Raw genomic sequence first — 15965 nt, 5'->3', positions numbered from 1 at the left:
TGAGACCTCTAACAGACCTGCTGCTGAGGAAATGAACCAGCTGCCGTGGTGTTTGTCAAAATGTCTTTGAAGGCCCCCAGCTGTTATTCTGAGTCTAACGCATCAGCATTCTTAAATCACCTTTGCAGCTGAGGGCCATTTTGCTTTATTTGTATGTCATTTCCGAACTCTCCCTGGGGTTCACTTCAGTTTCAAAGCATTATTTCTTCCATTTTGTTTACATTTTTTTGAAATTGAGAAAAAGGCCCCGGGTGACATTTTAATACGCCTCTGTGAAAATGTGCTGGTGTCAGAGCCCTAGTTCTGGGCGTTCCTCTGTCCATATAAATGGTAGTGGGCTGGTCTGTGCTCCCCCCCGTGAGTCTCACCCTGCTCTCTGCTGCCCCCTCTGTCCACAGCGAGCTGTTCACCACCGTCCTGGACATGCTGAGCGTGCTCATTAACGGCACGCTGGCCGCCGACATGTCCAGCATCTCTCAGGGCAGCATGGAGGAGAACAAGAGGGCCTACATGAACCTGGTCAAGAAGCTGCGGGTAACGCTAGCCTCGGGATTAGCGCCGCTTCCGCGCTAGCCTAGCGCCCTGCTCACAACTCTGCCTCTCTTACCACTGCTGGGTTTTGTGCAGTTTGCCTGATAGTACTTAAACTGTCTTTTGTTATATTTATTTTTAATGCACTAGAGCTTTGTTCTTCCAATTAAAGAGATTTCTTAAGGCGAGGTTCTAGTGTAAGTCCAGTAGGGTTTCCAACCTCTCCAGCGCAACTGATTCTGCAGTTTACAGTGAACGCTTGCATTTGTTCTTCCTGCGTGCAAAATAATACAAAATGAATAAGCAGGGAGAGCCAAGGGTGGAATCAGCGCTGAAGTCATCTATGGTCTGAAATGGCCGCCTTGTTTCCAAGGCCTACGTTGGCTGTTTATTGAAAGTAAACTGCAGACGCTGCGTACACCCAGGTGGTTAGACGACTGTTTGAAGGTGACCGAGTGCTCTTTGGGACGGCGTTTAACGCGCTCTAACAAGTTCGAAACCCTCGCCCGTCCCGCAGAAAGAGCTGGGCGACCGGCAGTCGGAGAGCCTGGAGAAAGTGCGGCAGCTGCTGCCCCTCCCCAAGCAGACGCGTGATGTCATCACCTGCGAGCCCCAGGGCTCGCTCATCGACACCAAGGGCAACAAGATCGCCGGCTTCGAGAAGGAGGTGGGCACGCCGCGGCGGTTAATTAACAGGCACTGAGCGCGCTCCGTTACAGCCGCCGTCTGAGTGTCAAATGTGAGATGAAATGTGTCAAGTCTTGTGATGCTTAGCTGTTGAAATCCAGAGCAGTATAATAAAAAATAAAGATCTTCATGTGATGCCTTAACCGTTAAATTAACAGTTGTAATGATTGAAACCACTGAAGCTCTCAGTTAATTGATTTCCACAGCAGGGATGCTCACCGGCTTTGTGCAGTTCCTCTGCATGCTGTGCACTTAATTGTCAAACTCAGTAGACAGGTGTAGCAGCACCGTCTTCAGTGTCTGAACCCCCCCGAAGCATTGTGTAGTCGGTTCTGTTGCTTTACCTTTTTAAAATGAGTAAAAGATGTAAAAAGACTGAAGCCTCCTCTCCCAACAGGGCCTTCAAGTTTCGACCAAGCAGAAGATCTCCCCGTGGGACGTGTTCGAGGGGCTCAAGCACTCGGCCCCGCTGTCCTGGGGCTGGTTCGGGACGGTGCGAGTGGACCGCAAGGTCACCAAGTTCGAGGAGCAGCAGAGGCTCCTGCTGTACCACACCCACCTGAAGCCCAAGCCCCGCAGCTACTACCTGGAGCCCCTCCCGCTGCCCCCGGAGGAGGAAGAGCCCCCCACGCCCGTGCCCCAGGAGCCCGAGAAGAAGCTGGTGGAGGCCGTCAAGCCGGAGAAGAGCACGCCCACCGTCGCCACGGAGCCCAGCAAGAAGAAGCCAAACAAGAAAAAAAGGAACCAGTCCACCAGCAAGACCGAGGTGAGCCACTAGGGTGCGCTGCGGCCACGTGCCAGTGCTCTGTAGAGACCGGATGTGGGTAAATTCACATTTCTGTTGCCATTTTTATACAGTTGTACACACCTGTTAACATTTAATTCAACATAAGTTCAATACTATTTCCTTATTGTTTTTCTCCCCATATATGAAATTTCTTTCCCTCCAAAAAAAGTATATTATTGACAGTTTTAAACCTAATGTTAATTTTCATTTCCGGACAAAATTCATACGATTGATATGATTGTCTTTGTCATTTAAACATCCATTTGTCCTCAGTGCTTGACGGTTGAGAGTGCGCCTGTCTCTGTTTTCCTGTCCAGGAGTACGTGCCCAACACGCAGAGAGGGGTGCCCTATGGCGCCGGCATGCCCCCTGACCTCATGCTGGGCCAGCAGAGCCTGCCATTCAACAGGATGTACAGCCAGCAGCCCATGGGCATCTACGCCCAGAACCAGCCACTGCCTGCAGGTCTGTTCAGAGCGCTTCACTGCTGTACATAAACCCTTTAGTGCGGGGCTGCCCAGCCCTGCGCCTGGAGGTCTACCGTCCAGTAGGCTTTCACTCCAACCCTAACAAAACGCACCTCATTCAACAGCTGGAGATCTCGTTGAGCTGCTAGTTAGTAGAATCAGGTGTGCCAAATTAGGTTTGAAATGAAAACCTGCAGGAGAGTAGATATCCACGAACAGGGTTGGGCAGCCCTGCTTTATTGTGTGCGCCTTTCTACATGTTTGCGTTTGCGTGGCTCTGTGTGTGTGTGCGCGTGTGTGTGTGTGTGTGTGCGTGCGCGCGTGTGTGTGTGTGTGTGTGTGTGTGCGTGCGTGCTCCAGTGTGTTGCGGTCTTGCTTGGCTTTTTGGTGTGAGCCCTCTCAGCTTTTACTCCTGATAAAAAGATCTTTGGAGAAACAGAAAAGGGAATTGGCAGAGATGGTGCGAGTGCCCGCACGTCTAATTGAGGAGTAAATACAGCACGCCTTTTCCCGGTGAAGCTCGAATGCATCCATATGTGTGCTAGCGCGGGCCAGACATTCCAGTAATTAGGGTTCATATACAAATCACTTCCTCCCTCTAAGATTGTTGGCTGGCTCTAAGCAGTAATTAAAATGGCAGTGCTGCTCTACTGTGATGAGTTGTGTTTGGGAAACAGTTTGTTTTTCCTCCCGTTTAGCGGTGGTTTGTCACATTGGCATTTTTCTGTCTAACGCTCTGGATTTCGCACTCTTCACCACCCCCCCCCCCCCCCCCCCACAGGCGGTCCCCGGCTGGACACCCCCTACCGGCCGACTCGCAACTCCATCTCCATCGGCAAGCTGATGCCCACGCGGCCCGCGTACCCGGGCATGATGCCCGCTATGCCAGGCATGCCGGGAATGATCGGATTGGACAAGCAGCCGTACCAAATGGGAAATTACAAACCGCAGCCAACCATGCCGCAGGGACAGATCCTGCGCCAGCAACTCCAGGCTAGGCTGGTCAGTCTCCATCGGAGAAACTGCATTTGTTCTTTTTTTAATAAAGTTTTTAATTAGTTGACTCTTCATAAATTTTGTAATTTTTTTGCCCGCTATGTAAGCGTGTATGCTCGTCATATGTTGGTAACTGATGTTCAGTTCGAAAATATGTGACTGTCTTCACTTGAATGGTGCCATTTGTGAAACCCTGGTCTGAGTGGAAATGGTTTGATATTTCCCCCACTTCCTCCTTTGCCCAGAACCAGAGCATGCTGGGACAGCAGATCAGACAGATAACGCCCAACCCCCAGTACGGGTCCATGCAGCCGTCTCAGGCAAGTCTGTGGAGAGTCTCGTCTCCAGCGCTCCTGCGTCATCGCCGTTCCTTCGCGTAATCTCCGTCTCCTGACTCTCCCCTCCTCTCTCCCGAAAACGCTCCCGCAGGGCTACACCACGTACGGCTCGCACATGAGCATGCAGCCGCACCCCTCCCAGGGCGGCGGGATAGGCCCCCCCGCCTACGCCAACCAGAGCTTCCAGGGCTCGCACCCGGGCAGCAACCCCGCCATGGTGGACCCGCTCCGGCAGATCCAGCAGCGGCCCAGCGGCTACGTGCACCAGCAGGCCCCGGGATACGTGCACAGCATGCAGAACACGCAGAGGTGAGGTGGGGGGGGGCGGGGGGCGTCGCGGCGTCCCCGTACGGGAAACGGAGAGGGTTTCTGTAGCGTAACTGCAGCCCTGCTTTCATTAAATTTTCAGCTTTGTTGTTAGCTGATCACTTGCTCCTCTCTTGCGCTCGCCGGGTGAGTTTGCAGTGGAATTCCAAAGCTGTGCTGTCCACTGAGTGTATCAGGAATCAGGAAATGAGCTTTTTCATTTTGGCTGAACCCCCTGCATCTTTTGTCATTTCCTGCGAGCCGAGCCCTTCAGGGGCAAATTGTGTGTCACGGTAAACGGAGCTGCGCTGTGGTGTTTTTAAGACATTAGTCTGCCCCCTGCTGGTGTGTGTGTGCGTTGCAGTGTGCTCTAACTTCACCTCTCCGACGTTTCGGCAGGTTTCCTCACCAGCCCATTCAGCAGACCCCCCTGATGCCCGGCCCGGGGCTGGGGCACATGGCGGGCCAGGGGGTGCACCCAGGGATGCGACCGAACCAGATGCTGGCCGAACAGCAGCAGCAGCAGCAACAACAACAGCAGCAGCAGCAACAACAGCAGCAGCAGCAAGTTCAGCAACAGACGCAGCAGCAGCAGCAGTTCCTGCGACAACAGCAGGCCCTGAGGGTAGGCCACACTCTGCTCCTCTGATCTCCCCGCTTTGCTTTCCACTAATTCAACAATGTACCTCCAGGGTCCTGACTTTAAAGTGTCCCACCAGAATGCTAACGCAATGGTAGCTTTTCTGCGAGTTGTGATTAGGGCGAACGCTCCGTGCTCATTTGCGTTCGGCTCTTACTCTTTCTCGTTTGGCCTAATTAGCAGCAGCAGCAGGCGCAGGCGCAGCAGGCGCAGCAGCAACAGCAGCAGGCGCAGCAGCAACAGCAGCAGGCGCAGCAGCAACAACAGCAACAGCAGGTCCAGCAGCAGCAGCAGCAGCAGGCCCAGCAGCAGCAGCAGGCCCAGCAGCAACAGCAGGCCCAGCAGCAGCAGGCCCAGCAGCAGGTGGCTGCAGCCCAGCCCCCCGCCCAGGCTCAACCCCAGAGCCTGGGCATGCAGCCCCTTCCCCCCCAGCAGCCTCTGGTAAGACCTGTCGCGCGCTCCCAGTCTCATCTCCACATTACACTCACTTAACAGATAGTTCTGAAAGCGAGACGTACAAAGTTGTACACGCTGTGTTCTTTCCACAAAAAGTCATTGCAGAGAGGACACTGGGTATTAAGAAATTCAGCATTTCACTGAAAGTGTTTTGGAGATGTATTTACTTTAAGGGTTCCTGCAGTTAAAAATTAAGGCTGTCATCGGCCTTGTGTTGGTACATTCCCTTTGGTTACCCTGTTTACCTGCTTTTGACACACAAACCTGACACCTTGACACATCTTGTTCTACATAATCTCTGCTCTTGGGCCTGCCTGTGTAAACAGGTGCCCGGTGTTTAGCCCTTAGATTGATGCCGTTGAGTCACTGTAAATATTCCAGAGTGCATCACTGTCAGGTTTCAGTGTGTTTAAAAGGACTCTGTGTATTTGTGTGTGTGTGTGTAAGTTCCCCCGGCAGGGCATGCAGCAGACGCAGCAGCAGCAGCAGACTGCAGCCCTGGTCAGACAGCTCCAGCAGCAGCTCTCGAGTAAAGCCCCGCCCTTTTCGCTATGACACTGTCTAGTTACGGCCTAACATTTATCAACAGATACCACGTGTACACTACAATGCAGTCAGCAGTGGCTTGAGGGGACACAATTGTCCTTGAGGACTTAGATTTCACTGCGCGAGTCACTTAATACCATTATTTCTATTATTGTAGCTACTTATATTTTTATTGTGATTTTTGTGCTTGTATTGTGATCTATAGATCTATATTTGACTGGAAGTGCAGCAGTAAGACTTCCATTGTCCTTGTACTTGTTGCCCATGGAAAATAAAACTTGAAACAGTTCATTGTTGATTACAGAATGGGGAATGGTGTGGGGGAGGGGGTGGGGGGGAGGGCTGTGTGTGAAAATAAATCATAAATGCTCCTGGTAAACTTGAGCCTTTTTTAATTTATTTTTTTTCTTCTTCCAGATACACAACCCGGACAAAGCACCACCCCATATTATTGATAGTTTGTGTTTGTGGTTGTGTGTGTGTGTGTGTGTGTTTTTCATGTGCGTGTGTGTCTGTGTGTGTGTGTGCGCGTGTGTGTATGTGTGTGTGTGAGTGGGGGTCTTCTGAGTCCCCCAGCTGAGTGAGCCCTGTGTCCTGGGGGGACCCAAACAGGGCAACACGTGTGCCCGCCCCACACCCAGAATCACGACCACTTCTGCCACGGTGGCTTAGTGATGGGGGGGCCCCGTTTCAGCCACCGGGCTAAAGGGCGCTAACTCCACCTCCTACTTAAACGTAGATGCAGCGGACCTGCTTATGTGTTGCCCAAATCCTGCTGACTCCACTTGAAAAGGTGTAATTCTGAAATCCGATGGAAGGGATCTTGCTGTGAAAATAGTGATCATGGAGAATAATGGAAGAGTTTATGTATAAAAAAAAAAAGAAGTCCAAGAAATTATAATAATGCAATTTTTTAAATTTTATTTTATTTCAACTTGTACATTTTTTTTTTTCTTTTTTTTTTTTGGTTTTGTGTATTTCTCATTAAAAAAATCATGTCAGTTTTTTAGCCGTTGTGTTCTCATTGCAGTGTGGGCCATTTTATTTCACAAATATCCCAGGTCCTTATTGTCTACAAGTAGTAAAATACTTACTGGAATGGTTTCCAAGGATGTTCCTTGTGCAGCCGATAAAGTGCTCAATGCTGTCCCAGTTAACCCATGATTCAGAATACGTTCACTCGTACGCTACTATGAACTGAATGTCGTAGATTATGTGTGCGAGTTAACTGAATATTTACACTACGCCAGTACTATACCCTGTAGTGGGTGAGATTAAATCAGGTGGTTAATTTTTGGAAAGTAGACTATACACATTTTGACGAGTGAAACATAGTAGGGGGGCTCACAATATTAAACTGGTATAGGCCTACCATTTAAACATTTCTTGTAGGCCTACTTATGGAGTTTAATTTCTGTTGAGAGTGTCGTCAAATACAACAAGCTTGGGCGAGATAAGGTCGCCATATCTAGGTGGTTGTTGCCACCGTGTGGCCATAACGCTCACTAAATGAAGTTCAATTTTAGTTGAATAGACCATGTGCTAGTAACTAAATTAGATTTTTTTGATGAACAGTATGAATGGTGTAGCTTTATAAAGAAACAAAAAATAGTTACAACAAGACACGTATAAGGCACAGTCACAGCTAGACGTAGCCTACAGATTCGCATAAGAAGTGATCAGCAATTCTAGCAACATGGGCATTTGGGTCCATTTCAAGCTCCTAGTTTTTATTTATTTTTTAAATAGCGTTAAAATATATGTATTAATCCATCTACAGCTCTTCATATGTGTTTGTATTTTGTGACGTGATAGTGAGATACTGTCCTTTTTTTACAGTAAAGAGTTGTCGTGATGCGCGTAAGGCAGTTATTGCGACAACGCTAAAGAGTGCTTTGGTTGTTGGCTTTGGAAAGAATCCCGCAAATCCAATCACGGCTCAGAACGGCTGTATTGTGGTATCAGGATCAGCGATTGTCTTCTGCAGACTCAGAGTCAGACTCATTTGAGTCACTGGTAAAGGCCATCTTTTCAACCTAAAGGCATAACAGCAGAGCTGTTCCCCAACTACGTCACGCATCACAGAAGTCATTTTCCGGCGTGACTTCGGGTGTTTAGGTCAGGAACGATCTATTTATCCATTTTGTAGCCATATTAACATCAATTTCAGCCTAATTTAATAAAAAAACATTTAGGATTAAAATAATTGGGTCTAATATCTTTGGCGAATGCCGTTATGTGGTGCTTATAGTTTAACAGCCGGTATGTTCGTCTTAATTTGTGCAAGATTGGAACCACCCTTCCTTCCTTACGCAAGGTCATTGCCCTTTTGTAGACAAAATACAGAATTTTCTACTTGCATAGCTCACGTAAAATAACTAACGAATAACATAATGTTCACATGTTTTAATACCATAGTTCAGGACATTGTAATATGACCTCCCATATGGTCTAGCGGTTAGGATTCCTGGTTTTCACCCAGGCGGCCCGGGTTCGACTCCCGGTATGGGAATGTTGTATTTTTTTAATTTTTTTTTATACTATTCTTTTAAATCTACATGCCAAACAATTATTTATTATAATGAATATATTTCTACATATGTATATAAATCTAAAGTTTTCCTCTAAACTAAGTATCTCATAAAATGCACTGGGTTATCTCCTTAGCTAGATACATATTGTATTCCGTTAACGTTATTTCGTTCACAACACAGAACTTTTAGAGCTACTGATACACTCCATAAAACTTTCTAAATAGCTAACGAGACGGCAAACTTTTATTATGTTCCGAAACTCAGCTTTTCATGATGTCGTACACCGCGGCGGGAGGGGCACTTTGTTGATAACACTAGGGACTATCTGCCTTTACGTATCTGTATTATAGTTATCACGTACAGTGGCATTTCAGAACTATAGCTACTTATAAATTAACTGTCTGTATAGTTATACATCCGTTATCTAGCAGTGTGTATTAACCACGTTAGTCGCTTTAAAAGAACAAATATTGTATTTTTAAAGACCCCGGTTCACGTCCCGTTCTCTGTTCTGTCTGTTCTGCTAACATTACCCGTCAAGAGTCAGTTGTGAACCATTATACTGTAGAGCACTTACGTTAAATCCAGTCTTGCCCGAACGGCTGTGCGTTAGATAAAACAATCACTTTTCATTTCTTTAAGTTAAGTTCCAAATTGTAATCTAAGTAAAAGTCTTCACTCAAGTTGTGTTCTCTTTCATATGCATATTTATGTTTCCGTCTATCCCATGTAGTTTAGCGAGTATCCCTCAGAGAATGTTGGTCAAAGTCAAGGAAAAATGTGACTCACCCACACCGGGCCAATAGAATCATCTTGCGCGAGGAAATCCCCGCATATTTTGTGAGTTGCTTTCAGAATGAGTTGTGGAATAATGTTAGTCTTACTACCAGGCAAAGGACAGAAGTTAAGCTTATTACGATAGTCAAGGTAAGCAATTGCATTCCTACGGAAATCGTTTTGTTTTGAAAAAAATTTAATAAAATGTATTTCATCGCTCGGTAGTTCTGACACACTTAATATGTTAGCTCGGAGTGTTGTAAGGAAGGGAAACGACGCTTTAAAAAGACTTTCAAGAGGCTGTCAACTTACAAGATAGCTTGCTACAGAAGTAGGTAAAATAGGTAAAGCGATGAGTAAAGCCGCTTCGTGCTTATGCATCTGCCTAAATAAAAGGGCACACTGACATCAGTGATTTGTTTTTCTCAACCCCTTATATTTATTTATTTATTTGCTGACTTTAGCTTACAGACGGCACCAGTTTAGCTGACATAAACAGAAATTAATTAGTTGAAGGGAATATCTATTCAGCTTGTTAGCTTGCAAGAATAACTGGATCATCAGTACTTAAAAAAAAAAATTACCTTGAAATCTTGGAGAATGACAGCTAGGAACGGTGAACATTTGCAGCAATAGGCAGGGTATCAAGCTACTTAGAAAAAAGTTACATTGTTTTCTCTAAACCGTGAAAACAGCTTGGGGAATGTTGTTATAAAGGCTTGCCGTCCTAACATACAATACTGACAGCAACTTGTAACATAAGGTTACGCAGATGCTCCTATTCAGAGCGATTTAGATTGAAAGATGTGACCTCATGGCTTGCTTGCCAGCACTTCTCCTGGTCACAATGTTCCAGTGTGCGTGGGTGTGTCTGGAGAAACGCGTGTGTGCAAATCAAATAGCCATGCACTGGAAGCCACGGAAGCGTTCACTGCTGTTTTGAATGTGCTTCGAATCAGTGACGTTGAAAGTTGTCGAAGATGCGAGACTTGTATTTCGGTTTTGCTGCCTGTGTGGCCAGATAACGAGCCACATTCCAGGATTTTAACGTTCATCTCTAACATTTTATCTGTTGACTGTATGATATGCGTGTAATACGAGTCAGTTGCATAACATGGGATTCAATTGCAGTCACTAACCCCACATAACACTGATATGGATATCTTCCACGCACATTTGACCCGCTGTTTCCCCGAGTTTCTATTTCCTTAATTGTGTTTAATGTATTTCTGGCGTGCGTCACTCTGTACCACGTGACATTTGTGTGTTAACCGCACGAGGGGTGTGGTGCCTGGCAGTGCTTTGCGTCCATACGGCACAGATGAGCGAAAGCACGAGCAAGGAATGCACGCTGGCCATTTCATTCATCGCTGTTCTTGGGAGGATCCAACGAGAATCTTGGTTCAAATGGAAGTTTATTCTTTGTGTCAGTTTTACCCTCTGGCAGTCTAGTGCCTGTTATTTTGTTTAAGCACAAAATGTGGAGGCCTATTTTTGTGCAAAGGATTTTTTCTGTTTTTGGAGGGAATTCTTCATACTTCTGTGTGCTACGTTCACCTGAAATATGTTGTTCAAACTCCAAATTATGGATTGTGAGAAATATTGGCATCTTCAGGGAGCACTATGTGTGTACACGGGCTCATAATTAGTAGTGGGGAAAACCCCCTTGTTCATAGGGCTGTGCAGTTATCGGCTGTGTTGCGTTTCCTGTGTACATTTGAACTACCACTGTCACATATTGCAGATGTAGCATCAATAGATTTCTCAGATACCTGGATTTTCTCACCATCTATCGCCAACCCAAATGTTTGCCAGATGTTTATATCTGTGTTAAGTTTTTGACCTGAGGTTGGGGGGGGGGGGGGGGGGGGGGGGGGGGGGGGGGGGGTATGCACAGCTGGAGACATTTGCAGCAGTCCCCAGCTGCATGTCTGGGAAGACTGGGATGCTAGTGTACTCTGCTTGGAGGTAGCCTCCCCAAGACCCTCTTCTTGCCTATCCACAGAGATCAGTTGGCCTCACTGGCAAGGTTCCCCAGCCCCCAGCCCCTGCGGCGTGGGGATAATTCGAAATTGCAGTCTTCTGAAACCAATTATACCCAACGTGGGCTTCTAAATATACTCATCCACAGCGTCATTGGTCGCTGCAGAGCACAGACTGCTTCTCATGAAATTCCCTTGTGCCTCTCTTCCCCATCAGCTCCCTCCCATCCTCCCTCTAGCTCAGCAGTCATGTGCACTGACCCAGCTCCGCCTTTGAACTTTTTTCTTTTATTTTTTTGCCAGAGGGATTTTTCAGCACAAAGGGGTTTTCAGTTAACCTCATTCTCCTTTCATCATTGAAGGCTGGGATTATAATGTTGGTGAATCAAAATGCGAGGCATTAGACCGCAGATGATAGTGCGCTAAGGCAGGCTTTAGTGTAGGCTGCTGTCTGTGTAGCTAATGGAACCCCTGGTACTTAATTTCCAATTGTGATGTCACTGTCAGTAAAGTGCAGCGGACTGGAGGGCAGAAGACAGAGACGGTCTATGTGTGTATGCATGTGTATAAGTGGGGGCGGGCAAAAGAGAACACTGGCTGTCAGTATTCCAGATATTAAGTGCTGTTATCAATATCTCAGTCTCTGTGAAAGGGTTTTCTAAATGGTTTACTTAATGTGTCTCCTTGACACTGAATTCCAGTGTACTTGGTGACATACCAGACATTGTTTATTCTGCATTCAGCAACACAGAGAAATGCAGACTTAGCAGTCCGACTGGGCCACACACTGTCCAACAGAGGAGCCCGATGGAAGTGTGTGTGTGAGTGCGTGTGTGTGTGTGTGTGAGAGAGAGAGAGAGAGAGCAGTAATTCACATCACTGAATAAGTCATGAGATAGGTTGCTGGTAGAAAGGTTATGCTGGGGAAGATTGTGAAATCATGTGTTTTTTGATGGCCTAATTCGGTACTGCTGTGAGAATATGTACTCACATATAATTGCCTTGAATAACTGCTTGTATTATCTGTGCAACCGCTGGAGGGGAGCAACAGTGAAAGAGATATCCAGCTGTAATGGCGCGGGGGGTTGTAAATCCAGCTCGGTCTTGGGCTGTCCTTCTCATGGAACATGGTCTGGAGGAGGAAGGGATACGATCGAAGGCATGAGCGGAATATTCGTTCTCGAAAGGAAATTGGGAAGGAGAATTGGCTACACGAAAGACCTGAGTCTTGTTTACCAAGTAATCCGTCCTCGGTATGACTGAGCCATCCAGGGCTGAATGAGTTGCATGCTATAGCATGAATATACTGTTACCTCAGGGGCATCTGGCAACATACTGACAGTTTTATGCCCCTTTATTCTTCTTCTGGGCATTGATGTAAATTTGTATCAGGGAGTAAATCATACTGTGCCACAAGGTGGCGTTGGTTGTTTATATTCGTTTTTCCTCAGTGTCTAAAGAGAAATTTGTCTGTGCTGTATCTATCTGTAATTGAAATGACACAAACATGCACATATTTCCAGTGCAATGAGGACTTAGCCAGCCATTGTGAAAAAGAAAACATGGGGGCCTGGATTTGGAAGACAGCTAACATCCGACATTTGTTTTGAATTTATCCTCGCAGTTTTGACAGTAGCCATTTGTTAGCTGCAATTCAAAGTGTCTTTCAAAGCAGCGTACAAAGGAAGTCAGGCAAGAAAAAGGAAGCTGCATTAGTTCCCTATTTCAGAGAGAACTTTGGGCCTGTTTCTGTTGAAAAACAGTTGTGGACAGTTCCTTTTTCCCCGCCCCCCCAACACCGGGGCCTTGTCACCTGGGTTTCAGGTCCACAGTGATTCACAGGACAAGACCGAAATGCATGATCTGAGAGACGAGGGAAGTTCCAGCCCTAACTGTGTGCTCAGTGTTAATTCTGATGTGAGGAAGTGCGTCACACATACACAGAGAACACGCTGAAGTCAGAATCTGGCCTTGGTAAATTTCGCATTTTTTTTCTTTCTTGGTTAGTTGTTTGTCAGTGCGCCCAGCTCAGTGCTTTGCATAACTTTGGAAATGTGAAGAAACGATTTCTGGAAAGTTACGACATCAGCTGAGATGTCGGTGTGGATGCAGGCCATCTTTACACACTGTTGGTTTGAATTCCACCTGGCCCTCATTACTGGAAATGGCAAGACGTCAGTATTGCAGTACTGCTATAAATTGTACTTGTTATAAATTGCAAAAGGATAAATTGTACTTGCCAACCTTCACCTTAAAAGTGTGTTTGCAGGTAAGGCTGTTTTTGTGGCATTCATGCCTTGTATATTATTAAAACAGAGTTTGAGGGCTGCAGGGTAGTCTTGTGGGCCTTGCCCGGTCAAATTGCCCTGTAACGGATTCCCTTCAGGATGGTGTCCTCATCCTTCTTCTTGTCCGGAAGAGCTCAGTTTAATACTGGGAATCCTGAAATGCTGCCTTTTTGTAGGTCAAAACTGGCCACAGAAACATCCTGGATATTTGTAAAAAGGCAAATCTAAATGCGTGCAGCAAGTTTGCGAGAAGCTGAAACATGAGGGAAGCGCTGGTTATTCGATTTCCCGGCAGGTTTTCATATCAATGACAAGGCACCCCTGCATCAGCCATTTCCATGTCAGTCAGTTTTAGTTGGCTCTCAGCACCTCTGCTAACCACTTCCCTCTTGTGCAAAAAAAGCCCTACCTGCATGTGTCCCCCTAGCTGAGTGTCACTGTCATTTTGCACTTTCAGTCCGTTGCACAGCTATAGGTTACAACAAAAGAATTTACTTACAGGTGCACCTGTCATTCTATCCACAGCCAAGTCATTGTTAGCAGATTTACGATGTAGGCCTACTTCATGTTGGCTATGTGATAATGGGAGTATTGCTGCCATTTGCTGTCATTTTATCAGACATCTACACAGAAGTTTGTTCCTCATCAGTTTATTTTGTTACAAGGTACTTCTCTCTGTGCCTGTTGTGTGAAGTTTTTTAAAAATGCAAAATAATTTTTGTGACTTTCCAAGGGTCGGAAAGTAAAAGTCAATGCTCAAATTCTTTGCATTCCTTGTAGTCAGACACTGCAGATTTTAAAATGTTCTCATTGAAGAGTGTTTTTTTATTTTTTCACATTACGACATCTTGTTTCATACACTAGGTGGTTTCCAAGGTAGGCAGTAAAACTATTTTCCATAGTAACCTATACACAAGCTTGTGCCCAAAATGTGACCATGCCTAAAACTGAAAACTATCTGTACATAAGCTAATCTGCATGGTTCAGATACTTTTCCAGCAGAATAGCATGACAGTGTGAAAAAAAAAAAAAACATGAAGTATGTTCAACCATTTCTGTTTTGATCTGAATGTCACCTTAAGCTTGTCTTCTCAGCATCGTGCTGCCGTGACTCCCCCGTAGTGAGTCTTTAATTATCTTGGGAAAACAAGTAGGCCTAAGTAGCTTTGAGTTTCACTTTTATTTTGTCATGCTATAGTGAATTTTATGTGAATTCCCTCCTCTGTGCTGCGAAATTCTCTCACATTTCAGCCTGACTGATCCCACGAATGACTGGTTCATGGCATTATTCTAGATTCAGAGACAGATTTTTGGTGTCACAGTGGCTTCCTCTATCCTGAGATTCAGTGTATTTTTAGCCGACGCTGAGCTTCAGCACGAAACTTGTTGATTCCAGAACAGGTTTTTCCTCCAGGGTACGTTGGAACTGGTTTGTTGTGGGTTGATAAACGTCACTCGGGGGTTTACTACAACGAAACTGCAAACAGACAGTGTGGAGAGGCAGCCCATGCTTCACAGGCACATAGAATTGTAAATGAATGGTGACTGCAGTCATATCTTCAAAATCTGTGGCATGTGTGAACATATAGCATCTAACTGCAGTTTTTGGAGCAGGAAAGTGGAGGAAGCTTGGAGAAGGTTACTTCTCTTTAGGCGGTGTTTTACCGTTCAGTGAGTGTTGCATCCGTGCTTGGGAATGTTCATTTATTTGCTCCAGTTAGTATTGTCACTACAATAATGACATCCACTGATATTGCAGTGCTAGTTGTATTAAAAAAAAAAAAAAAAAAATTCTTTTTACATACATGAATATTAAAAAAGCTTTAAAAAGAAATTGAAAATGTTTAATAATAAAAAAACAACAACAATCCAGTATTGTGCATATAGCCATCTGGTGAAAGTCAAACTCTCTCGATCTAGCAGCGGTGTCCTCCTCAGACAAACGCTGCTACGGAGACGCTGGCTGCTTTGCTTGTGATCCAGTACAAAGTTAAAAATTCACACATTATCATGGCTTTCAGAATCTGAAGACAGACAGATGGGGATTTTATGTGTGAACACATCCCGAGAACGGTGTGAAGGAGCTGCTGTCTTCTGAAGAGGATGCCTTCGTATTGGCGGGAGTTTCTGGCAGCGCGTGTTGAGGACCATCAGGCGCTCCTTACGAGCAGATGGTGTGTGCGTTCCTTGAGTGTGCAGGTAGATGGTATGTGCGGTATGCTTACTGCAGAGGGAAGCAGCAGGAATCCTCAGTGTGAGGTAGCGTGTCATCGGTTGTCCTATATGAGGAGAGAGGGTGTCTGCAGGGTGTTACAAATCTGTCACTTCAGTTTGAAATTAGAATTCACAAAGTGTCTTGGAGTGGGAGTGTTAATCTAGGATCAGGTGTCTCCTGGACGTACTCTAACCTTTTCCATTATGAGCTAAAATGCAGAACTGATCCAAGATTAGCACTTGTAGTCTGAGATCCTTCGTGGATACAAACCTTAGTCTGTGTCAGCCGTTCACCCACTGAGCAATTATGTGCTCTTCCAAAAACTTGGGCCTACACGATGGTGTGTACTTCAGATGTTCCCAAGTCTGATTCCTCCATCTGTTCAGAACACGGCATTTGTGTAATTATGCTAGAT

At 45.9% G+C, this 15965-nt stretch overlaps 2 protein-coding genes and 1 non-coding gene across 3 annotated transcripts in view; all 3 read left to right on the top strand.

Moving 5' to 3' along the window:
* The window catches only part of med12 (mediator complex subunit 12), a 31639-nt gene extending 24989 nt beyond the window's left edge, over positions 1–6650 (top strand). Inside the window, exons 34-44 of the mRNA XM_035410130.1 lie at positions 399–534; positions 1049–1198; positions 1616–1984; positions 2323–2470; positions 3254–3474; positions 3714–3788; positions 3898–4115; positions 4512–4737; positions 4990–5193; positions 5656–5737; positions 6172–6650. Of these exons, the coding sequence (XP_035266021.1) occupies positions 399–534; positions 1049–1198; positions 1616–1984; positions 2323–2470; positions 3254–3474; positions 3714–3788; positions 3898–4115; positions 4512–4737; positions 4990–5193; positions 5656–5737; positions 6172–6209 (1867 nt within the window). The 3' untranslated portion in view covers positions 6210–6650. The remainder of the gene's footprint in view (positions 1–398; positions 535–1048; positions 1199–1615; positions 1985–2322; positions 2471–3253; positions 3475–3713; positions 3789–3897; positions 4116–4511; positions 4738–4989; positions 5194–5655; positions 5738–6171) is intronic.
* Positions 6651–8194: 1544 nt separating this feature from the next.
* On the top strand, positions 8195–8266 carry trnae-uuc. Its single transcript has one exon. It is a non-coding gene; the product is annotated as a tRNA-Glu (tRNA).
* Positions 8267–9100: 834 nt separating this feature from the next.
* LOC118223146 (ETS-related transcription factor Elf-1-like) overlaps positions 9101–15965 on the top strand; it is a 50125-nt gene continuing 43260 nt past the window's right edge. The window contains exon 1 of the mRNA XM_035409337.1: positions 9101–9215. The gene's annotated coding sequence lies outside the window, so the exon portion shown is untranslated. The remainder of the gene's footprint in view (positions 9216–15965) is intronic.

Source organism: Anguilla anguilla, chromosome 3 (assembly GCF_013347855.1).
Source record: "Anguilla anguilla isolate fAngAng1 chromosome 3, fAngAng1.pri, whole genome shotgun sequence".
Classification (NCBI taxonomy): Eukaryota; Metazoa; Chordata; class Actinopteri; order Anguilliformes; family Anguillidae; genus Anguilla; species Anguilla anguilla.
Note: the sequence above shows the minus strand (reverse complement) of the source record. Positions and strands in the feature narration are given on the sequence as shown.